Source organism: Sphaeramia orbicularis, chromosome 6 (assembly GCF_902148855.1).
Source record: "Sphaeramia orbicularis chromosome 6, fSphaOr1.1, whole genome shotgun sequence".
NCBI classification, from domain to species: Eukaryota; Metazoa; Chordata; class Actinopteri; order Kurtiformes; family Apogonidae; genus Sphaeramia; species Sphaeramia orbicularis.
Genome location: NC_043962.1, coordinates 34,525,366 through 34,550,746, shown reverse-complemented (window position 1 = coordinate 34,550,746; position 25,381 = coordinate 34,525,366). Strand labels below are relative to the sequence as shown.

The following is a 25,381-nucleotide window of genomic DNA, read 5'->3' as shown; positions in this document are numbered from 1 at the left end:
AAAATGAACAAGGAGTCAATCTTTTAATTGGAAAATATGGGAAGAATGCACACACAGGGAGACATGGGAGGCTCTCTGCCTATAAACAGCACTGGCCACACACATTTCCTGTGCCACACAAGCCCCCTTTTCAGTATTTACCCAATGGAGCAAAGGAGAGCAGGAGGACTGGGAAAAGACTGCAAAAAACTCAACTCCAACATAGGTAGCACACTCCAGCTAGACTGGTTCACAATGCACAGAAAGGATCTTTGTTCAGGCCTGAGGATAATCATGTTATGACATGTTTAACACCATCCAAACAGAAAACACTAAACAAAGGTTGGGGTTACATAACAGCACAGAGAATATTTGTTGAAACATGTTAGAAAAGTTGTTTTGTGGTGCTTGACTTCCTGTTAAATGAGGAAACTTTACTAATGCCTCTCTCTGAGGGTTGGTGCAGGTACTATAGGATGAGAAACATCTTGTTCCAGTTCAAAGCTGCTTTAGGCTGTTGGCTATCAAATTCATTGGACTATAATTTATACTTAAAATTATAGTTTCAGCTTGCTGCTAGGCATAAGTGATACAAAAAGGTAGTTATTCAAGCTAATCTTCACCTGATATCACAGATTACTGAGTGGAATGAGTTTTCCCACGTTATATTCCCATCATGCAACTTCTATCAGGCAATTTAACTCCTTTAGTCAGTTTCACATGGTTGTTCTGCCAATTTATAAAAAAACAAAAGAAAAAAAACCACAACAAATGTATATTACTCCAGGATATATGAGGTTAATCAGTCCTTACATTAACAATATACTTCAAAGCTATGGTAATTTTTTTTTATTTGAGAAAAAGCAAAAACTGTCACCGTTGAAGCTTCAAAATAAACAATAGTGTTCTTTATTTCAAACTAAATGGTGGAAATCCACAACAATTCATTTCTGAGGTACAATATAGCACATATATACACAAAAACACATTGCTACAGCTTGAAACAGTTGAACCTGGTATGCTATTCACAACAGTACAGCATGGGTTGAACCTGTAGCAGAGGGAATAAACAGCTCAGTTCACCATTCCTCTACAATTTCAAGGACACAAGTTACCAACGTGATATTCTACTTATTTGCGTCAGAAGGCCAGCACGATGAAAGAGCCATTTCTTTGCCTCCCGTCTTCTGTCCGCCCCCCTAAAACTGCCCATCACTCCCAAAATAACCTGCTCTACAGACCTTTGAACATTTCACAAGCTGATGATTTGAGGTCTCTAGTATTGACGGAAATGTAATGACATTTTTCTTAACCTTCGTAATTACTATGTTAGTCAGTACAGAGCTGCACGTTTGTGCGCACAATGTCACTTGGGAGAGCTGAATGTAATTAAACACTGCAAAAAAGGTAATTACTACTTTTTTTTGGGAGTATGGAGACCTCACCCATGTTTCACGTTCCCTATCTCAACTAAGTGCTCACCCATGTAACAAGCACATCTGCTTTCGGCGCTGCACTTGCTACTGCAAACCCACAATCAGTCCGACCTCAGGACTACTCCCTTCTAGGGCAGGGCTGTACATGGTCATTTGCAACAATATGGACCACCTTTGGAAGAAACCCTTCAACTAAAACGATGTTCAAGGAAAGTCACAAAATAAGACCTACTTTCATGTCTTTTTACCTTGATACTGAAGAATAAAATTTGCAGAGGTGAGAGGTGAAGGTGTGTCAGGTATTAGGAGGTGTAAAATATATTGAACATAATGACAGAAGGAAAGGGGTCAAGTGTTGGGTTATATTTGTTTTAAAGCACATACAGTTCATCTATCTAATATAAATATTTTTTCTTTGCAGTTTTTTTGCATTTTTGGTCAACACACCCATTAAAAATCTGTATTTATCTGCTTTTTTTCTAGTTGGTGGCAGCTTGCTACACATTTTAGTAGACTGCATGCATGACAAAAAAACACAAAACAATATTCCACTTACGTAAGTACAAAATAAGACGCACAAAAAGAAGGATCAAACTCTGAAAATTATTTAACTAATACTGAACAAAGTTCCCTGTTTGGTTCACCAAAATGCCACATAATGGTAAATATTTTTATTTACAAATATAATATACTGTATATACACACAAAATATGATGCAGTATTAATGACTCTTCTGTGATTTAGATTTAAGGCAAGACTAAGGATATGGTGTATGTAAAAAATTGTGCTACATCACGAACAAGGAACCAGCTCAGGTCTGTCGCCCTACACACCGACATGCTCGGGTTGTGATACTAGTAGTACAGTACAGGTCAAAATGTGACATACTTTCTCTAAGATCACTCAGGATAAGGCCCTGACTAACAGTGTGAACACAGATTAATACAAGAAAAGAACAACGCTGTGTCCTCTCGTACAAGTCTATACACATGTGCGTTTTTTAACATTACATATAATTACCTTGATAGTGTAAATATTCTGTACAAAACCCATCTCCACTCACTTTGGTAGTCTCTTTACCGATACCGCAAATATAAAATTCACCTTGTCCCTGAAAAATCTTCATGTTCAGAATCTGACAAAAAAAATGAGTGATGGGAATTGACTAAGAGTAGACATGTTCTCTCTGAGCTGATTGTGAAAGCTGTCAGCACTATAAGAAAAGGTTCACCGTCACTAATCCAGTGTTTGACCAGATCGCACCTGATCTTACAGTAAGCGGAGGTGATGTTTTTTCATTCAGTGTGTTCATTGAAGATGTGTAAGAAACATGCAAGAGCGCAGATATCCAGGGTTGAATTAACCATAAGTCTGAATTAACATCAAAAGCATCAAACAAGAAGCAAATTATAGCACAAACTCTTGGTCTTGAGTGTGATTATCAAGATGCCGTTAGATCAAACAGATAACCTTAAATACTGCATATGAAAAATCTTGTAGTTTTATATGAACATTATCTGGTTTAAATGTATTCTACTGTACAGGTCAAATCATAGATGGCACAAGTACATACTGCACAAAAAACTATCATCTCTGTCTGAATAATAAACAGCACTGAGAACTGCACAGAGGAGGAATGTGTATTAAGAGGGGCTTGACCTCACAGTGCAGTTTAAGAGTAAAATTCACTTTCACTATGAGGTTACTTGTTCTTGTAGAGTCTGGAATGTGAGACTGTGCTCATCTGAGGGAATATTGGGCATTAACATAAGCTAGATCCCATAGAAAAGGGGCAGAGTGCATCCACTGGCGATGTGATGCACCAAGTCCCGATCAAATAATATTCCACTCCTTCTGACCCCGCGTTTGTTATCTGTGCTCAACTGTCCCCTCCTCCCTGGAAGCGCACTGCAGGTGGCTCAGACCTTCTTTGGCCTACGGCCCAGATGGTAGTAGTAAGCCATGGTGACCACCAGGAAGAGCACCCGACTGAGGAGTAGAAGTATGGCAGCGTTGGGTAAGATGCCCATCTCTATTAGGGTGACGGATGTCACTGAAACAAGAAAGCCACATTATCAATCAATCAATCAATTAATTAATCAATCATTTTATTACAAGTAGTTAAAATCGACCATTCATTTAAGATAATATAAGATAAGATAAGATAATATAAGATAAGATAAGATAAGATACTTTACTGCAGTGTTTTTCAACCTTGGGGTCGGGACCCAACATGAGGTTGCCTGGAATTCAAATGGGGTTGCCTGAAATTTCTAGTAATTGATAAAAAAAAATTTTAAAAAAACAACAAAACATATTAATAAAAAATCTATGTTGAGTTGACAGAGAGAAGCCCAATCCATACCAGACAAACTGTGAAGCTGAAACTGAAGCACTGCGGTACTGTTTATCTTTCAAATGTTCATTGTGGTCAGTTTCAGATGCTGCAGCTCTTTCATAATTCATAGTTTGAGTTCTTGTTTGTTCAGTATTAATTGTCAGCCTTGTAAATCCAAGCTGGACTGACTGTACATATCCTGACCAAGGAAAATAAAATTCTACCTTTGTGCAGTAATCTACACCTGGCTTCTCTGCCTCCGTCCATAATAATATACATTATATTGACTTAATGTCATCTAAAATTAACCTGTATTTGAAACATAGTATAGAAATCTATTACAGGATCAAAAATATATTTATTTTAGCAAAAAAAAATGTCTTTGTTTTGAATGTTTGGGGTTGCCAGAAATTTGTGATGTTAAAATGGGGTCAGGAGTAAAAAAAAGGTTGGAAACCACTGCTTTATTGTCATTATACAGAATGTACAATGAAAGTTAGGTGCACTATCAGGATATGGACTCATAAATAGTAACAGTAATAGTAATAAATAGTAGTAATAATAACTATAAAAATATATAATAAAAACAAAATTTGCATCACTCACATATCAACATCCATTCATTCATTCCCTCACACATCCACCTCCTTGTTTAATACACAGCAATACGTCACATACACATCATGTCAGTGCCAATGTATGCAGTGCAATGTACAAAATAGAGCAATTCAAAATGTCTATACTTCAGTGGTTGAGTTCATTGTAGTTATGGCTATGGGGTAAAAACTGTTCAGGAATCGTGTGGTGCATGTTTTTATAGATCTGTATCTCTTGCCAGATGGCAAGAGTTCAAGATACATTTTACAAGATACATTTTGCAATAGGACACCCCAGAAGCAGTCTTCAGCTTATAAATGGGGGCCCTTAAACATGTGATAAGAGACACAATTTACATTATAATCTTTAATAAATTCAAATATTCTCAATAACTACAGACATATTTTAAAATATTTGCCTATCTACCAAAAGATGATTCATTTCCTTTCCTGAGTCCTATTGTAATCAGCATATTCCAATATTCTCAGATAATTTAATCGTCAGACATGGGACTTTATCCACATAAATAAAGAGTTTACATGATTTGTACATCAGCCATGCAGGGTTTTGGGTCAGGCGTATTTTTGAAGTAGCTCTGTTTAAGTTTCCTTTTGTTTTTGTTTTGGTTCATTACGTCGTGTGGGGTTACATTAACCATAAAGCAGCAACATTTCATATGTTAGTGGTACGTTTGATACTGCCTCAAAGCTTTAGTGCTCAATAGATTTTTAGTGGTTAAACAAAAAAACTCCACAACTGTCTTTCAATATATTGTCTAAGAGGAAGCAAAACCTCTCCATCTACTGTCAGAGGGTTAACTATGTGACGGACCACGGTAATTACCTATTACTGATACAATAAAATGAAACACCTGGATGCTATTCTACCGCTGTAATGATGCTTAGAAAAGTGGCTTCTGTATTTATTCATGTCATTCATTCTTTTGATTTGGACCAATAGGAGAGAGCTGCATAAGGACGATGTGTTTTCCAATTTTGGTGTTTTATCTCTGAGATTTTAGCTCCTGCAGCCTCAAATTTTGACTAAAGGCCCAATCCACATAGCACTATTCACCTCTAAGACAGTTTTTAAGTATCACTTCTCCATTGTCTCCTTTTTATTCTAGGTTCATGACATGGAGAAACCCACATGGTTTATTCTAAGTCATTGTATTGAGAGGCATTCTCAATCAAAATGACAATTTAATAAAACTGCTCATTTTTCTGAATATTGACACAAGTATTGATTTGTTTTCTCACAGTGAAATCACACTGCATAATTCAGTTTACACTTCAAAAAGATGTCGTCTTAGAAATATATCATGTGACCAAACACTGTGATTCCACTCTTTGGACACAAGAGGGCACTGTCAACATGTAAGATTACCATATGAAGAGCTGTTGAAAAAATATGCTCTGACTGTTGTTTTGTCTTTGTGGTGTTGGTATAGAAGTGAAGACAGGCTGGATCACTAAAAGTACAATTTTCCAGTGAGGAAGTGCAATTACCGAGAAACTGGATGGCAAAGTAGCATGCTTCGCTGAGCAGAGTCCACTGAATGACGATTTTCTCTGCTGTGTAGAGACCGTTCCACATGATGATGGCCAGACCTAGAGAGGGATATGGAGGTTAGAGATCGAGGGGCATGGGAATCAAAACAGACAGACCAGAAAGAAGAAGAAGACTCCAACATCGTCTAAGAACCCCCCCCACACACAAGAACAGTTTGATGCATCACAAAAACACAGTCTTAATTGTCTATCGATTCCCTTGAATTCTGTGTCATTGATTGTGATAAAAGCGTGTGGTCAATCATTTCAATCCCTGACGTTTTTCCAGTTCATTTTTCTACATTATGCTCACATCTACCCACACACACACACCAATGAGGCTGTGGAAACATCAGTGGGCAGAGAGGTGGGAGGGCTGATGGACAATCTCTCCTCCCTGCCAAGTTCCATCTGTGTGGCAGATGAGACCCCATCCTTTCTCCCTTATCTAGCACCTAGTCTTGTAAGGCATCACCTTTTGTTCTTGCTAATCCCCAACAGCCTTGTTGACATTTAAAATAAAAGGACTCCTCTTTTATTGGCCCTTATGGGATAGAGAACTGGCTCATTCATGTAACCCTCCGCCTTGTTCAGATTTGATACACTGTGTTATGTATACAATATATAAAAGCATATGGTTTATCTGTTATTTTCACAAAAAATCTGTTTGACAAGGATGTGTTTTATGGAAATGACGATACAGATGAACGGTATTTGCTGCCTGATTGTGCCTCAGCCATATCATGTGAACCTTTTTCCAGAAGAAAATCATCCGTGACTACAAGCTGGTAAAAAAAAGCATCCGAATTACAGGTGTTTGTGTGTTCAGGCAGCTGCACAACTAATGCTGCAACCTCCTGTTTGTACTAGTATGTGCATCCCCAGTGTACATGCATGGTAATGTGATGGGTGTCGAGTGTATTAGAATGGATGGAAATTGTTTCTCAAAGTTTGTTGTCTCATCTGGCTGAAGCTTTAAAAATGCTCTTCTAAAAATATTAATATGGATGTAGACCAAGACTGTGCTATGGGCATTTTTTCTTTTATCTAGCAGATGCTTCATCTTCTCTCAGAGTGCTACCTGGAGCTCTACCACAGTCATGTAATGCCTCTTCACAAAGCCAATACAAACCCCATAATCATCATCTCAGGCACTGACTCACTGCTTTGAGTGACAGCCACGTTTTAAACTAAAGCCATTAAAATAATCACTTGCACATCCAATATAATTTCTTCACAACTAGAGAGCAGGGCATAAATGCTTTAATTACACAGCTACCTGCCTACCAAACTACTGTACCTACTGTACTTGTGACCATCAGCTGTCTCTGCTGATGGTAGGTCAGAGAACAGCAGAAAAGTTGACCTTTAATGTGAAACTGACTGAGCAAGCTGCAACATTGCAATGTGGTGTCATACGCTGCCTCATCGTTGAGTCCGGCCCACACGCTTGCACACACATAACGTACATACAGTGTCCTGCCATCTCCCACTGTGTTCCCACTGGATTTAGAAACTGATGTATGAGGCCAGAGAAACACAGAGTTTGCGTTTGTGAGAATCAGCGTCCACACTCTTGCCATGCCCTCATCGTGAACTGATTTACAGGATTGAATCAAATTATATAGCTTCTATTTGCAGCCTGAAGGAACAGTTTTGCAAGTGGAGGATAGTGCATTATCTGAGTGTTTGTGTGTGAATTGTAATGAATGCACAATCATGGCATTATCAGGGGCTGTGTGCAAACAGAGCAGTGTATATTTTTAGCATGCAAATAAATAAATAATCATTAAAATGTTGTGTGTCAGCATCACTGCAGGACAGCGAATGTACTCCTTCACACACAAGTGCTGTATACGCTGTATTATGCATGAACAAGCATCCATTCCATAATGTATTTATCGTGTATCTTTTGTGCATGTAAGGAATGAAGACTCACTAAGCAGTGCTCCTCCATAAAGGCGAACAGAGATGCTGGTTGTGGAAAGCTCCTCCTCAAAAACAACCTCATAGCACTGGTTGGGAAACACCAGGGCCTGTGTAGTAGGACAACACAACTCTGTCATATCAACACAGCAGCATTCTTTCCCCCTCGAATTCCCCAAAAATGACCATCCAAAATACATTAGCGTCGACAAAGTCTTCCTGTTTGTTAGCCAGCACCCGTGTGTATGCCCTCAACACTGGGGATATTGAGTATTTAGGTGGTTAGACTGACAAAGAGCCAACTGTTTCTCCAGATGTCCCCCACCGAGCATCTACAGTAACCCAATACTGGAGTTGTTTAACATTATTTGCCTCAGTTTTCAAATCATAGTTTTTCCTCTGTCCTAGTAGGGTTATGTTGTCATTTTACATCTAGATAAGGATATACAACAGGATATGGAAAAGTCTGTTGTACCTTCAATAACATACACTCAGCAAAACAGAGGTACTTGTTAATATTTGGAGATTTTTAGCCCTAGATTTAGTGCTTTTGTGTAAATCACCTTTTCAACAGCCTGTTGCTTCTGTTGCTGGTGATAAGATGAATAAAGTCATGTTGATTGATAATAATTAAAATGGCCCCATTTTCAATAACCACCATGAATTTGAAGTTACACCTTAGTCCTGAAATGTCAGATTAAACTGTGACATAGTACTGTACCAGTACAGTGGTCCATGCAAACCACACACAGTAATCAGAAATGGGAATACTAGTGATGATCTTGTAGATGGGGATATTTACAACCAGATTTCTCTTTTTTATATGTCAATGTAAAACTGATAAGGCTCATATCCGGGGTACTTGTGCGCATATATACAGGCTGTGTTAAACTTACCATCAGAGCCATGGCTGTGAAACCCACTGCTGAGATGAGTATCCAAACCCTAGGAAGACAGACATTACAGGCATAATACTTTATCATTCCCTCTGCCAATTCTGATTTGTTTTCTCAGCAATTACAAGATGCTGAGCGCTACTGAAAGTGATACACAGATGACCTTAAACAGTCTGTTGTGTTAATTATGAGCTGTCGGGATACTGAGTAACTGAGCAGCTGAAATCTCACCTCAGCCCGATAGGCTCCCGCATCGCAAACTTCATCTCATTTCCAAGCATCTGACTGATCTGTGAACAAATTAAGACAAAAAGAGGGAAATGAGCAATCATGTCGTCTTAACATTATTCTTGTGCCGACTTTCAACGAAACTCCATATAAACTAGAATAAAGTATCCACAACGGAGTTGTAACTAATGCCAACACAAATATAGCAAGCTGTTTAAGAGTAGCTCATAAAATACAGCAGGAGCAAAGAAGTGAGACAGAGTGCTGGAGAAGGACCTATTAAGATGATAATTAGATACCGCAAATGTTTTCGCCTCCTTAATCACCCCCTGAAGATTAAAAGTATGTGTTAACAACATCTTGCTGGATGGCATAACTACTGTATATGCTAAAGGAAAAACTGTATGTGCAGTATAATGCATGACTCCATTAACTGTTACTCTTAAAGCACCAATCACTAAGTGACAGAACATTGTGACAAACTGAAACAAAAAATTGTCAGTGTGTGAGTGAGCGTTTTCTCATTGCAGTTGAATACCAAAACAGAAAACGGTTCATATCTGTGAAATGCAACACAGTATGAACCTTATCACACACACTCAAGCATTTCCCTATTATAAACTGTTCAGATAAGCATCTTATCACAGATGCTCACAAGCTAACAACTTGTAACTGCATGTTGATTTGACTCTGTTCAATTAAAGGCTAACATACAGTACAAAGTAATTATCCTTAAAATGGTGAGAAACCACAAACTGCAACTTCTTTGGATTTTTTTTTTTTTTTTTTTTTTTTTTATATTTTCACCACTAACTGTCTGATATGATGTAGTTCTGAAATAACTCATTACTGCTTTAGTTGACTGACAAAACATGGAATGACAAAATATTCAATAAAAGACAAATTACATAGTTGTTACATCACTGTCATGACATTTTGCAGACTACGTGTCAAGTCACTTGATCAGTTGGATGATACGTGTCCACAGCAAATAATACAAATTAACATATCTTTACCATAAAGTCATGTGTCATTTTATGCAGAATGCTTCATGTTTTCCAGTTAAGAAACGTAATGGGTCTATTAAACTGTCATTCAATCCATAGCTGACAAGTTAAATCAAAGTGAATAACATATTTGTATATTATGTGAAACATTCAGTCAGATTTCAGTCTATTTTCACGGCTTGATACATACAGGCAGGGAGCTAAACCAACTGTCCCAGAAAACCCACACAGCGGATATGTGAAGAAAAGTTTTTCTTCCTGATCAGACACCCCCAGAGAAGATACAGTTGTTGACTTGCTGTGATATTAAATTCTTCATCAGAAGCCCTCAGGTTCTATCATTCCCCCAACATCAATGATTTGCCTTATGATTAAACAACTCTTCCCTCAAAATGGTCCTTGTGTTGCAGTCAGACTTATCATCGCAGAAGCTAAAAATACACTGAAGCTTGAAACCATGAAGTCAGAGAAGATTAATTATTTGTGGCTGGAGGTGTTTGTAAAGACACCACTATAAACCGGAACATAGATTTCTTCTTGACAATCCATGAAATGTCTGAGAGAATGAAAGGAAATAATTGTACATGTAATGTGCAAGAGAGACCAAGACAATGATTATGCCTCTTATCATTTCCTACCATGCACTGTAAACGTTATTATACACAGCATGAGAAGCTTCTTACAATCCAACTGCAATCCATCAAATTGTATCACATCATGCCGTGAGAAACTGTGAAACTGATCAATATGAGAGAGATTTCACTAAAAAAGCAACTCTGAAAAGTTCCTTACATAATCTAGCACCACATTTTTGTCATTGTCCCTCATAAACAGCCAGGGGACATTCAGTATCACCAGTTTATTCATGCATTAAATGAGTTTGGTGTCATCTAGCAAATATGCATCTGAACAGATCACTTTATGCGTTTTAATCTTCTTACATTTGCCACATTGATATATTCACTAATAACCAAAAATATTGAGACAATTATTTCATTTTTGTCATTCTGCCCAATTCTCAAAGCAACTTTAGTGTGAAACCCATCAGGCGAAAGCAAGGCAATGTAATTATCATACATAAGAGCAGACAAAGGTGTATTAGAGATACAAAAGTACACTTTCAGAGCAGCTTCATTGAAGAACTATTTATGGTGTTAAAAATAGAGGAGGGAACCATTAGGAAAAGGCACTTTAAATATACTGGAGAAAAAGAAGAGTCTGTTCTTTGAGTATTTTTATTCTTAAATTTCCTCTTGCCGAGGGCTGCAGCCACCACTGATGAAAAGAAGTCTAAAGAAAACTACACAAAAGCTTGATAGAATGATACAAGTGCAGACTAGACCCATCACACCTCCTCTTACACTACAGCTGATGTGCCGATACATGAGTTCGTTTGTGCCAGCTGTGATCACATGACCAGGTGAATCAGTCTTCCTTCCTGTGCCATGGTTAAAGGGGCTGTTTTTGACAGGAACACATAAATATTCATGACTAGCATGAGAAATACTCAAGGGATCTCGACGTCATCTGATGGCACAGTGGTGGAATAGAGCGGAAGGGAGTTGGGAAGAGAGGGAGAAACAGGAAAAGGAAGAAATACACAATGCTGTTAGTAAAGAGACGCTTAATCACAGCTGCTGCAGCCTGGCTTTGTAATCAATCACTCAGTCAGCTACTTAAGCAAACAAAGAGCAGATTTTCCATCAGAGAGCAAGAAAAATGTTCCAGAGGAATAGAATCTATCACCCACCAACCAAAAATATACATTATGTTTCCGTATGCTGGTCATCTGATGGATTTTGCCAGTTTTCACAGTTACAGTTTCATATGTTATAAAAGTCACTCTCAGGACAAGAAAACAGAAGTAAATCATTAGGGTATGCCTTATGCATGAGTGCCTGGTTTCCACTGTCACATTTTGCTTGTTGTCATCTGACCTTGACACTAAAGTGAGGTACCACTGGTCCAAGAAAATTAATCTGACATAACAGCAAAGACAGCCAATATTCGTGACACAGTTTCACTCACACGTGGTAGCACAAATAGAAAGCCTCTCCTCACTTTAGGACTTGTGCTGAAAACAGTATTCTTATCTCTAGACTGTAAAATGGGCAGGAAGAGACAGTCAGCGGACTAGGGGAGCATATCCGGTCTTTGTTTACAGGGTCCACCGGGATGAAGCCAACTGTTTCCTCTTCAAGCCAATTCTTTCTACACTGCTAATGTTACTGTTAAATCGCATGAGCCTCATTTCCACAGACACTTGTGCCAAGGCTAACTGGAATACCTCCAGAATAATAGCATATCGTAAGAGAACAAGTGCAAAAATACTTACAATGTACAAAACAACAGTTTAATGTCTACCTAAGGGGTAATGTCACAGTTAAGTAGGGAAACCAAAAGACCACATACAATAAACCAAAATCTTCCAAAACATTGCTGAAGTTCACTATGAGCATTATTTCATAAAGATACTGTCTCTACCCTGTATGTAATATCATACTGGAATCGTTTGTTGATGATATTGATTGGATCAAAGTTTGGATGATTCCCCATAAATAGATTACCAACAAGGTTAAAGAAGGATCCTTCAGAATTCTTCACAAATATTACCCTGCTAACCACTACATTTTGAAACTCAAAAAAGACATAAACATAAACTGTTCTTTTTGTGGGGACCATTCAGAGACTGTGCTGAACCTCTTCTGGCATTGTTCATACACCAAGAAACGGTGGAAGGACTTCAGCAGATTTATTATTGACCATGTTTTCAGAGACTTTGTCAAATCGTGGAAAAATTTATTATTTTGTTATTACAAATACCCAAAAAGAAAAAAAAAAAACATTTTTTTTTTATAATTAATTTATTTCTCTTACTTGCTAAATTTTTCATTCACAAATGTGAGTTCTCTAACACAAAACCAAATATTATTTATTTTTTGAAAGGTGTTGAACTTTATTTAAAGCTGTTAGATAAATCTGGAAACATAAAGGCTATAAAACCATCAGTAATTGCTCTGATTTGGACATTGTATTGTAGTGTATTCCCCCGGGCAAACTTGTTATGTTGTTTACTTGTTGTATACATTGTCTGTATACTCTACCTCATTCAATTAAAAAAAAAAAAAATAGCTGAAGTTTACTTTCCAGACCTTAAAGGTAGATCTCAAATCGTTTTCCACGGACCTCATCCTAGTGATACTGATTGTTTTTTGTTCAATTAACTAAAGGGATCTAAACCATTGTTTGTACCAGGCTGTAAACATTTTAACATTACGGTTAATGGAGCCAGCCTCAAGTGGTCATTTGAAGAACTACAAGATTTTGCACTTTAGTACTGGCCTCAGTTTTCAGTCCCAGAGGGAGTTCATACAAAGGATGACCATTTGCAATAGGTCGATGGCAGTCAAAAAGCTAAATATCACTTTAGCCAATACACTCATGTGTCCCTAACCATTTTGTGACCTCAGATTGCACTTTGACTTGACGACTTTACACGTTAAACAACTGATCTAAACATAACATAGCAAACCTGATATAGTCCTAATAAAGCTGAATCTCAAAGGAGTGCTTCATCTTAAAAATAATGAACTTGTTGCTGCTTGTTGATCATTAGCAGAAAACCCAGCACAAATTATAACAGATGTTATCATAGCAGTCTTACAGAACACATCATGGTAATGAAGCCAAATATCTCAGATGATATTTGTCAAAGCTGGCTCACTAGCTGGTTAATAAGCCAAAATGCAGCAGGGATGGTTTGTTGTTGAAGCACTGCGATGTGTCTCAAGTATATTACAGTTTCTATTGGTCAAAATTAAATGTGGATGGGTGTAATAGACATAATATGGTTCTTTTGTTTTTTTTGTGTGCATGCATCGTGGAGCAAATCATTATCCTAACCCACTCTGACTCAGTACCAGCACTGATATTTAGATGCTTCATCAGTATAGGTATCTGTGTCTGTCTGTATGCACTGTGAAAGAGATCTGTAAGTGCAATGTCTCTGTGAGCATTCATGCTAAAACATTATGAGGGTAAACAACCAGCGAGAGGGGCTGAGAAAAAAAAGGGGGCTGACATCACATCACAAGCTACCAGACACCATCCTATGCCGGCTTCCTTCTGCTCTGTTCCCTACTCCCACTGGTTTGATTAATATTTCAGTAAGGAACAGTCTGCTCCATCTACGCGCATTTTAATGCAATCTGATGAAGAAAAAGATCCTGGAATCTTTGAATTTGTGCTCTGTGAAATGGAACAACAATGTTAAAGGCTTTCAGTGTCTGCTGTCAGGCATATGTCCTATTGTATGTGGGTTTAGCCATCACTGTACACTGTAATGGCAGTGTGAAAATAAATACGAGACAAGAATAAAATACATGGGATGCAAAAGTCTCCCAGGGGAGCCAGTCACATCTCAGTGGAGCTGTGGGAGCTCGTGGGATTATGTGATCTAGATTCACTGAAGCACAAAGAAGTGAATGCACACAATGGAACACTATTAGAGTGATGAGCCAATTAGCAGCCCATTGTGGCTTTTAAAAGGAATCTATATCTCTTCTTGGGGTTAATGAATGCAACTTCAGTTGAGTGTCATTTCTGATTCCTGCTAAAGTTTCAAACTGGCTGATGATGCCATAATGTGCACTTACATTCATTAGCAGAGCTCTTTGCCTTGCAGCTCATAAGAAACACAGAAACATAATCTTGTGAATTACTCTGACCTTTGAGCGGTGCACTTCCCCATCATCATCTTCGCCCCCGACTCCAAGGATCTTCCGGCTCTTTAGACGGCTGATCAGATCTGTCTGACTGTGCTTCTTCATCAGAGGAGGGTGAGGTTTAGATGCCATTGTAAACTCACCTGGAAAAATAGAAAAGCATGATAAGACTGAACAGCTGCAGGGTAAACATGACAGCGATACTGGAGGAGTTAGAGACATTGTTAAATCAAAGAAAAATTAAAGACCATCCTAGAACATTCATACCCCATTTTTCAAAGAAGATGCCTGTCTCCTATGATGGCAGGAGGAGGCATCAATCAATAATCCCCTTGAGATCTTGACTTATGCAACAGAATTATATAACAGGTCTAGCAAATACAGGAAACTTATAAACCCTTCATCTTAAGTCAGAGTGGAAACAGGGGCCAGATGTCCTGTAGGTCAAGAGCGAGGCCAACAGACACAGGTGTCTGCTCAAACAGCCGATGGATCAGGCAGTGACACAGGTTATTACGTTACACACAGACACACATATACAGAGCTGGGTGTCCTGATGATTGAGGGTCTGACTGTCCATAATCGATCATGTTACACCGACAACATGTGACTTACAGTAAGAAGTGGTGCTGATGTCAGCGGGTGTCGTCAACACAACAATATGCCCCAACCATAGTAACAGACACATTGTTGTCTGCTTCGATAACCCCACTGGCATTTTGTCCTAACAGTGATTTCATTGTCTAATTTCTTTCATTTTCATTTGGTCTGTCACAGTTTCTAGTTTAAAGCTGTCAGCGTGACTTATTTTTATCTCTGTGTGAGCTTGATTAAAAACTGAACAAAGCTTCATTTGTCCCCTGGATGTTAGATTTCTTCGATTTCTAAGAGAGTGGGGGGGGATTTTCATAACTGAGAAGTTCTGCAAAAAATGACCCACTTTGCCCTTTAAGAGTCATGAAACTGACCACATTTATGAGCTGACAATTAAAGTTGTAATTCTTGAACTACTCCATATCCAGTTTAGTTTTCAGTAATAGTATTCTTATAACATTTTTGTATTTGTCAAAGGTTCCATACAACTTATGTGTTATCACTTTTCTATTTACAATATGTGAATGTACCTTAAAAGCAAACACCTTCAGCCACATTAACACAAAACTAGTGTAATCTGTGGATCTTTGGTGATTTGGAGATTAACCACCCAGGTCTGTGGTTCATTTGCACAATATAAAAACATCTTGTTTTTTACTCTGATTTACCAACATTATTACTCAGATCCGATGTCATTATTATTATTATTGATATCAAGTTCAGGTTCACCACGTACAAATAAATCCTGGAAGATAAGAAAATATTCCTTATTGGAGCTGTCATACTTGTCATTCATCTAGCTTTTCAGGATTTAAGTTTGTTTCCGGTGAATAATCCTTTCTATATTGTGACATGAGCCTTCTGGGTTTCCACCAAAAACACTTCTGAAAGTTTGATTTATCATCACCAGTACAGCCTCCATCACCCTCCACCAGGAAATAGGCTAAATAAATGCAGAGGAAACAAAAAAAAAAATTGCATATCTGACCACATTACAGAGATGTTGATTCACACTAGCTGGGTTTCCATTACCCTCAGAAATGCACAAAATATAAATTGCGCAATGGAACTGATAATGGAAACACCGAAATGTCGTAAAAACTGTCAAAGATTGCCAAAAAGTTTTTACACTTATGAGGTGGTTTTTGAGACATTTCGATATAGAAAAATAGCTCAAAAGTGTGATGGAAACACATTTTGCGCATTTTCACATATCTGTGCACAGTGGTTTTCACCTAAGGATGTAACGATTACCAGTATAATGCTGAACTGCAGTAAAATTCCCGACCATTTCAAGTTCTAATTGTCATTAAAACTGTGTTTAATTACTGCATTTTGAAAAACTCACTATGATACTGCTCATTTCCTGGAGAAGCAGCAGCACTCCAGAAGGGCATGTGCAGTTTGCGATGTTTGGCCTCTAAAAACATGTTGGAAGGCACCTGCACGGACAGCGCTCTGGAGACTTTTCCCACCACTAGAAGGACAGTCGGAAGTCTAGACATATTTTGGATTGTGCAAAGTGCAGTTACCCCTTATGGCCATAAGGTGCCATCTTTAATGCACATTTGTATGTTTGATGTTTACATGTTAAGATTTAAAATTTTCTGCCAACACAAAGTACATTGTGTGTGTTATTTTATTTGGGGGTTTTTTTCCAAAATAAAACTTGGTTAAATTCTTTCAGTGTGTGTATAAGAACTTTTTGAACATTTTGCTCACATTTCAACAATACAGCGATAATAATGAAACCATGATAACCGTCACAACAACCATGATATGAAATTTTACATCTCTAGTCTCACCTATGACCCCATACTCAGAACAGGTGGTTCTAGTTTGTGTAGGGCAACAGCCATTCCCTTTTGTGTAGGAACTGCTTCCTGAGGGCATGACAAGTCTGGTGCCACGATAGGTTCAATAACATCACACAGTTCATTTAATGTCGCCTGGGTCAAATTCTGGATCCACAACTTGATGGTGAATTCCCGATGTTCAATTCTCTTCCAGAAATCCATTCTGCATGGCCCCTGAAATAAATAAGGACTTTGCCTTGGGATGATTATATGTTCCCTTCTTCTTTTGTTTAAGACAGTCACTGCAGTAGCAGTAGATGCAACCGACACTACAGTGCCAACACCGTGGAGGTTTGACATCAAACTCAGTACATCCATCTTCCTTTACTGAGTGCATTACGGCAGTACTTTGCGAAACTTACGACATGTCACGGGACAGGACTTAACTCAAATCACACATCAGAAGCCAAACACTCTTCAATGGAAACACCTACGAGCAGCAATTGTACTTTGTTGAAATTCTAGAAAAATTGTGTTTATTTTGCGGAAAACTGTAATGGAAACTCAGCTACTGGAATATTATCATCCCAGGATTTCTACATTTGCTCAAATCACATACTGTAAGTTATTTGAAATGGAATTTTTACTTTACACGTTACAGACCTGGCTAATTTGCATGGGATTCACATCACAGACGACCTCTGCAAATGATTTCAAAATGGCAGAGGTTTACAGGTAGTACTAGTCCTGTGTGAATAGGGCTCTTGCCAACTGTCTTGGGCTACATCCATGATAACAGCCACAATATTCTGAAGTCTGTGCAGAGGATATTTTCAGCAAAAATGTTAATGTTTGCTCCAAAGTTCACCCTGCAGCAACAACGTGTAATACTAAGTAGAAACGGAGTTGCCAAAACACAAACTCTGCATAAGCTTGCACAAATTTTACATATAAAATCTTTAGTTAAAAACTAATATGAAGAAGAACAGTTAAGAATCCATTCAAAACTTATAGAAAGCAGTAGTAGAGAAGTTAAGGCACAGACTATGCACTGAAACGTCTCCAGCTCAATTCCTGCTCCTTTTGACCTTTGTTACATGTCCGTTCCCTTTCTCAGCCCTCATTTCTTGTACAGTACTTGCACTTTGCAGCCGATGTTGCCCAAGCAGAATACACTACAGTGTCCTATTGATCAGAGATAATGAATCGTGCCTGTGGATTCAATGGGAACGTACAGTCAAATCAGGAGAGTTCAGCGTCGACTCAATATAGTAACCTCCGATGGTTCAACTGCAGACAAAAAGAAAAAGCCTGTACAAATATATGTACACTCCAACACAATACATGTCTACTAATTGATGATTTCTCCACAGGGCAATCCTCTAGAGGAAAACAAGAACAATTATTGAAGTGTTTTTCCAAGGATGAGAACACCACTAACAGAGCTTTGACTCCAGAAATGGAAAAAAAAAAACTTCTACCAAGAAAATGCAAATACGTGCTCAGTCTTCTGCATCATTACACTAAGTAAACATCCAGCACATCTAACTGACTGTTGATCATCCTACGATGGTCCATCTTCCAAAGAAAAAGTGCAATGTAATGAGTGTGCAAAGTATAGTTCAGATCATTATTTGCACAGCTACAACTACATGAAACTGCCCAAAAAATATTCAGCTGCCAAGTGTCCAATTACCTCTGAATGCATGCACTTTAATTTTGGTACTGAGGCCTCTATTTTCTCAGCTGGAATGTCAGAAAGCCTACTGACTTCTTAGTATTTTTACAAATGTAGTGACATTTTATTGTAGATATGCTTGGAAATACATGATGCATTTACATAAGTCTGTGCACAGGATACAGCAATTGTTTCATTAAATAGCATAATCTGTGCTTGAAGCGATACATTTCCCCATAGAATTATTTCTATACAGTTGCAAAACCTACTCTTAAGTGGTATGTCTTTTCTGACTGATCATTAGATACAATCAATACCACAGATCAGCACCTTAAAAGCATATGAGTGCTTCTATGAAACTGGGTACATTTTGGTACCTGGCACTTTGCCAGACCTCAGATAAATGCAAAAAAATATATACTCTTGCTCTGAGCCATCCCAAAATTAATTAATTTTTAATAAAATATTGGAGCAAAAAACAGGACCAAAATTGGAACTGGAAAAGCTACCTAGGCGTCTCTTTTCTTGAAAACATCAATGAAATGCTCTTATACACCACTATAAATAAAAACAGTGTTAAATTTGACGATCCTAGTGGTTTTTCTAATCCAGACATGCGGGTTTTTCATGAAACTCAGTCTCATTCCAGGTTTCGTGTGTGACCCATCATGTCCACTTGCATTACATGCAGAACCTGCCCATTTAAACACAAATAAATCAAGAGTAATTTTGCAACAGCGGTCATTTTTGTGAAACACTTTGCCTTGCATAATTAGTTCGATTCCCAAAATGTACCTGTGAGAAAATAAGAATATATTCGAAAAAACAGTAGCGTGTAATTTTCGTGCCCTATTTTACCGTGTTACATGCAAATTTAAAAAATATACAGAAAATATAAAAACATCAAAATGTGTTTTATCTGAAAAATAGTTTCTCTTTTATCTCAGTGAATATTTATTTTTAAAAAAGACCCAAAGTGCTTCCAAACTTGCTTCATAACATTAGTCTACATCTGGTTTGAATTTTTAGCCCCCATGTCCTGTTTTTAGGGACCAGTTTCATAGAAACACCCATGTACATTTTGCATTTTGAGCTGCCAATGACAAGTTTTAATGTGAATAAATAAAATAAAGTAATAAAAAGTCGGTCTCCTTTAAGGAAATTGGTAAAAGCATTCAACTGGATTACAGCTGTGTTTAATAGGCTTCAGTTCCAACAAGTTCTTTCACCCTGACTGATGCAGTGAGTAGCTTCTCATTTCTTAAACAACCTTCAGTTTGATAGAGAGCAGAAAGGCTGGACAATACCAGGAGTCATCTGGCTTAAATTGTAAACCAGTGGATCAGGGCATATGAGACCTCATTTTCACTTATGGATTAACCACTAGTCCAGACTTGAACACCACTGAGAATCTTGAGGATGTGACGGACAAGTTTTTATCCAGTAGCTCAACTTTCCTATCATCAATGCAAGATCTAATGCAACTATGGATGGAAATAAATGTTGTGGCATGTACTGTGACATTACATAAGCATCGAGTGGTATAAATGGTGCCACAGTTAATGCTTACTGTAATCAAAGCTAAAGGCTTTCAAGAAAACACTGCATGTGTGACTGTGTGTATGCTCCAACTACCCTTCCATTACAGTGAAAGGTTTTGGTAATACTTCCTGTGATCCTACATTTGGGACAGACAGCGGAGATTAGAGTCCACATTTTTTCGTGACATACATATGGAAGGGCTTGGCAACATTACTTCTCAGCAACAAAGGGCTGCAGAGGTCAGTGAAGGTTACATAGCATGTGTTCAGGCTTCTGTTGTCAGACATTCCACATGAACTCCCACACAGCCTTTGAGCCACCGACTACACTCTCAGAAAGCAGCAGGAAGAGGATTAAAGAAAAAAAACCATGGAGGCTTTGGTAGTCATCCAGGCAGACAGGAAAAGGTTCAATAACTGACCTGCACTAAGAAATTACCATATTAGTGTTTAGATGTTACAGTTTCTTAAATGGGTTACATAATTTCACACATACAATATGCAGTTATTATTTTGTTCCATTTCATTCAGAATAAAAAACAAGTTGTCCCAGGCACAACAAACCCTGCCCCTCGCATGTATTGTAGCTTATTTTCACATCAATCCAGCTGATGGATTAAATTTAAACAAAATTGATGTTTTTATAGACATGAAATTATTAAATTATAAGTAAATGGGAGAAGAAAATTTTTTTTTAAAAATTCACAAAAAATTTAAACTTTGACCTATTTTTCCCAAAATGTAATGATATATATTCTGGGTCACTGGCAATCTATAAACCCAATTTGGTATGAATTCAACCAATAGTTTGGCTGCTAGAGTGTTAACAAAACAAACAAACACAAATTAAACCAAAAACAAAACCCCTTGCCTCCCCTTAGGGGGGCAGGGTAATAAGGACTTGTCTTACTACCTTATAATAGTATAATGACACTTTTAATCAACAATCACCTGACAACATCCCTGTGATCCCCATGATTCACACAATAATGAGATTTGCACTTGTAATTGTAAGCATGTCATTTCTTAATTTTGTTACATGAATTAATGGCAGCAATCAACACCTTGCTTTAGGCTAAGTTGTATTACTTAGCAGAAAGAATAAACAGCATAACCCCAGTCATGTAAGCACATTTTTGTTCATAAAGTGGTCAAGAATAATTTATAGTGTCTCATAGTATTTTCCTTATAACAATGCATGTCTGTAATGTGACTGATGCCCATTGAACACATCGCTAAACTGAGAAGTAACGAAATAATAAACTGTCCAAATCTTCTGTCAACCTTAGGCCATGGACAAATATGGCCGACACATTCATCTAAAATCGACAGGAAAGTAATTACTGTGCATCACCAGGCTTCTGTGAAGCAGCAAGAGGTATGCACAAATGAAGGAAAACACATTCTTGTAGATGACAATACCCCAACAGCCTTGTGTTCCCTTCATTAATCTATTCCACTGTGACTCCATTTAAATCTGCAATAAGACACTAAATAAGACACCACAATGCATCATGAATCATGTGTTTTCCCACATCCTGAAATACCCTTGCATGTCTTCCTTTTTGAATCTTCCAAACAGTACTCCTTGACTCCCAGAGTAATGCTGATGCAGTTGCCTAGCAACTGCCAATAGACCATTTGCTTCTTCATTATTGAAAGCACCTTTCATGATTGTAGCCACCTTTGATGGCAACATCTACGCTGAGAGCCACCCCATCTTTCTCTTCACTGTTGGAGGTGACATTTTAAGGTAAATTAAGAAACTGGTCAGTGTTCAGTAAGTGTTCAAGACTCTTTGATCTAACGTTAAGTCATCCAGGGTACACATAATTTTTAATGGGCTGCTACATGTCAGAAAAACATTTTAAACTTCAGATGTATGTGTTATTTTAGTACCTGTATTCTATCACAATATAAACAAATTGTAAATACTTTATGCATGACCTTCATTCAAAATGGCAACATACATATTAACATCACATATGAAGCAAATGGTTGTACATTTAGTATAGATAAAAGAAGTTTTAAACTAATATGTAAGCCAAGTGTAGGCCATTTACTATGAGTTATGGAGTGATGTTAAATGAATAATCATCCCAAGAAAAGCCAAAGCTGTAAATGTTCGACTGTCCAAAATGAAAACTATAAAATTCCATTTATTTATATTAGGCTACAGAGAAAAATCACAAGGTTTTTTTTTTTCCCTTTGTCCATTTGTGGAACTTTAGCAATTAAGTGCTAAAGCACTTAGAGTGAGTGGTTGCCTGCCATTATTGAAGGGCTGATTTCTATTCATCCAGACCAACTGTGTCCCTACTGAATGTACTATGGAAGAAACAAAAAAAGAAACAATATTTGGTGCAAGTTTGTTCATTTTCTTTAAACAAAATCTTACTACAATCCAGAGTCAGTTTTGGATCTAAAGTTCATTTGATGGGTCTCATAGAAACAAAAAGATAGTAGTTGAAATTATAATTTAAAGAAAATGCAGTGGAACAGTGTATAAACCTGTCACATGCTTCACTCCATCACCTTAACACTTCTAATCCCAGCATCAATTTAATTTAATCAGTCACACATTAATTCCTTGTTTATTTGTTCAAGATAGAAATATTATTCCCATGCCCTCTGTGTACACTTTTAGGCATTTATTAGTGCAAAGATGTCATAAATTGACTAAGACGCTACATACCCATTTGACAAATTTGCATAATACGAGTGTGGTAAAAGCCATGCATTAGAGGGCTCTTACATACAATTAATTCATATATACTGCTATTTACAAAACCCACTTATATCTCTTCTAGTCCTTCAAAGTACTACATGTGAAACAACAAGGCTTAAAATAGCAGCAGAAACTATGGAAAACTGACAAGGCACATGTATTAGCGATAGCACATATAAAGAAAGCCTCGACTTTCTACTGTATGAAGAGATGAGACCAGTTTCACTCTGTGGCTGTGCACATTTTTGCAGAATGCCAATATTTTAGCAGTCAAAAGACAGAATCAAAGAGCATAAATTCATCAGCGTGCGAGGGCATGTTATTCCACCTGGAGTGAGGAATCCACAAGCTAAAAATTTTGCATCAGAAATAATATATGCACCACACAATACTATCTATGTTCCTTCTTCTGGTTTTGTGATAAAACATGTGCTGTTGAAATGAAAAGCTGCTAAACATAGGAAGAAGATACAGTTGGAGAAGTGTGAACTCCCTGAAAGATGTCTGGTTGGTGACTACAAAGACAGTCTGTAAAACAAAAAATAAAAATAAAAATAAAAACAATAATAATACTAATAATTGCGTTACATGAACTAAGCGCTGTGTAGCTGTGAAAGAGCAACTGTGAACAAATGTGTTACTCAAAAAAAGAAAGCATGCTCTAAACCTTGCTCATCTCCTTCTCTCTTCCATAAATAACATCAGACACAGTTGCCCAATAGCTCCTTAATCCTCTCATCACCACCATGTTTGTGATATGTAGCAGCACCGTCAAGAGCCAAGCGCAGATAACACACAAAACACCTCTGCTCATAAAAACAAATGCAACCATTTCATCCTCAATGAAATGTCTGTCTCTAGTGCCCACTCACAATGATTTAGTGACCTTGGCAAATGTATTACTTCTCCTGGTTAATGTAACAGTATAGATTTCTCACTTCCCTAGGGGGCACTGGAGTTTCTGCACAGGATAACTTAAACCTAAAGATAGAAAGAGCCAGTCAGTGTTCACAGAAGATAACAAGTAACAGTGACAGTTACTGTTAGTCTGCTGTTCCAGAACGACAAGAACGGGCATGACACGACACAAAGGCAGCATTTACAAGCCTTAAGCATCTGGAGATATTGAAAACTGTTTCTTTATACACAAACATTATTTCACCCTGTGTCCCTTTTCCCCACTCCCCTCTGGGGGAGTGGCTACTGTTGCAGATGTGGCCACTTAAGGCCTAATGACGACGGGACCTGAGGTGACCCATCTGTGCCCTGTCCTGACCTGTGACCCCGGACCTCCTCTCTCACCCTCACCTGTCTGGATGGACCTCCTTCCTCACCCTCACCTGTCTGGATGGACCTCCTCCCTTACCCTCACCTGTCTGGATGGACCTCCTCCCTCACCCTCACCTGTCTGGATGGACCTCCTCCCTTACCCTCACCTGTCTGGATGGACCTCCTCCCTTACCCTCACCTGTCTAGTTGGACCTCCTCCCTTACCCTCACCTGTCTGGATGGACCTCCTCCCTCACCCTCACCTGTCTAGATGGACCTCCTCACCCTCATCGGACTAGATGTCCCCCCTCAGCTGTCTGCATGTACCCCCACCCTACTGCATCCTTACAGACTGGAATTATATCAACAAATGGATGTCAATCAGTCCTGGTCTCATCTACAGCCTGTCCGTCCATGGGAGCTGACCTCTCTTTCACTGTGGTTTTCCCCGAGGTTGCTCTTTTTCCCTACTGGATTTTTTTTAGTTTTCTTTGCCAAGAAGGAGGGCCTAAGGATGGGGAATGCCCGGGACATTGATCAATTTGCTTTACCGACTGTTTACTGACTGATTACTTGACTGTTTGCTTATTTTCACTGTGTTTTTTTTTTTTTTTTTTTTTTTTTAATCAAATCAACAATTTCTGTAAAGCAATGAGTGGCAACTTTGTAGTGATACTGGGCTCTATAAATGAGATTCAAATTAATTGAAATGATTAGATCAATCTCTTGCATTTGAGGTCACAGAAACAGTAACTTGGCTACTATTACTAAAATAAAAAAGTAGGCAACTCAGTACACAACTATACTATGGAGGCCGATTTTTCACGTATTTTCTGAAACTGCACAAAAATGAGGCTGTGTTGGCAAAAAGTTGATGTGACTATTTAAAATAATGTTGGGATATAAAATTCCAAATGCCTGTCAAGTGATGTATCTTGGGAACATGGGAACAAAGATCTTTTATTTCCCAAAGGTTTTAGTGGACGCCCCAAAGCCAGATCAGTATAAATAAATAAATAAAATCCTGTTACTATTAAAGCTTCAGCGCTTGGAAAAATTTCATATTTACCTTTCAATGTCATGCCAATAAAGTG

General features: G+C 38.0%; 1 protein-coding gene across 2 annotated transcripts in view; it reads right to left on the bottom strand.

The window, feature by feature from the left end:
• Nucleotides 1–805: 805 nt before the first annotated feature.
• The window catches only part of tp53i11b (tumor protein p53 inducible protein 11b), a 43,863-nt gene continuing 19,287 nt past the window's right edge, over nucleotides 806–25,381 (bottom strand). Inside the window, exons 3-8 of one of the 2 annotated variants that reach the window (XM_030136703.1) lie at nucleotides 14,685–14,824; nucleotides 8,954–9,012; nucleotides 8,723–8,771; nucleotides 7,840–7,936; nucleotides 5,859–5,960; nucleotides 806–3,468 (exon numbers count right to left, since the gene is read on the bottom strand). In XM_030136703.1, coding sequence (XP_029992563.1) covers nucleotides 3,335–3,468; nucleotides 5,859–5,960; nucleotides 7,840–7,936; nucleotides 8,723–8,771; nucleotides 8,954–9,012; nucleotides 14,685–14,813 — 570 coding nt within the window. In that variant the 5' untranslated portion in view covers nucleotides 14,814–14,824 and the 3' untranslated portion in view covers nucleotides 806–3,334. The remainder of the gene's footprint in view (nucleotides 3,469–5,858; nucleotides 5,961–7,839; nucleotides 7,937–8,722; nucleotides 8,772–8,953; nucleotides 9,013–14,684; nucleotides 14,825–25,381) is intronic. The other variant, XM_030136704.1, reaches the window with a different exon arrangement.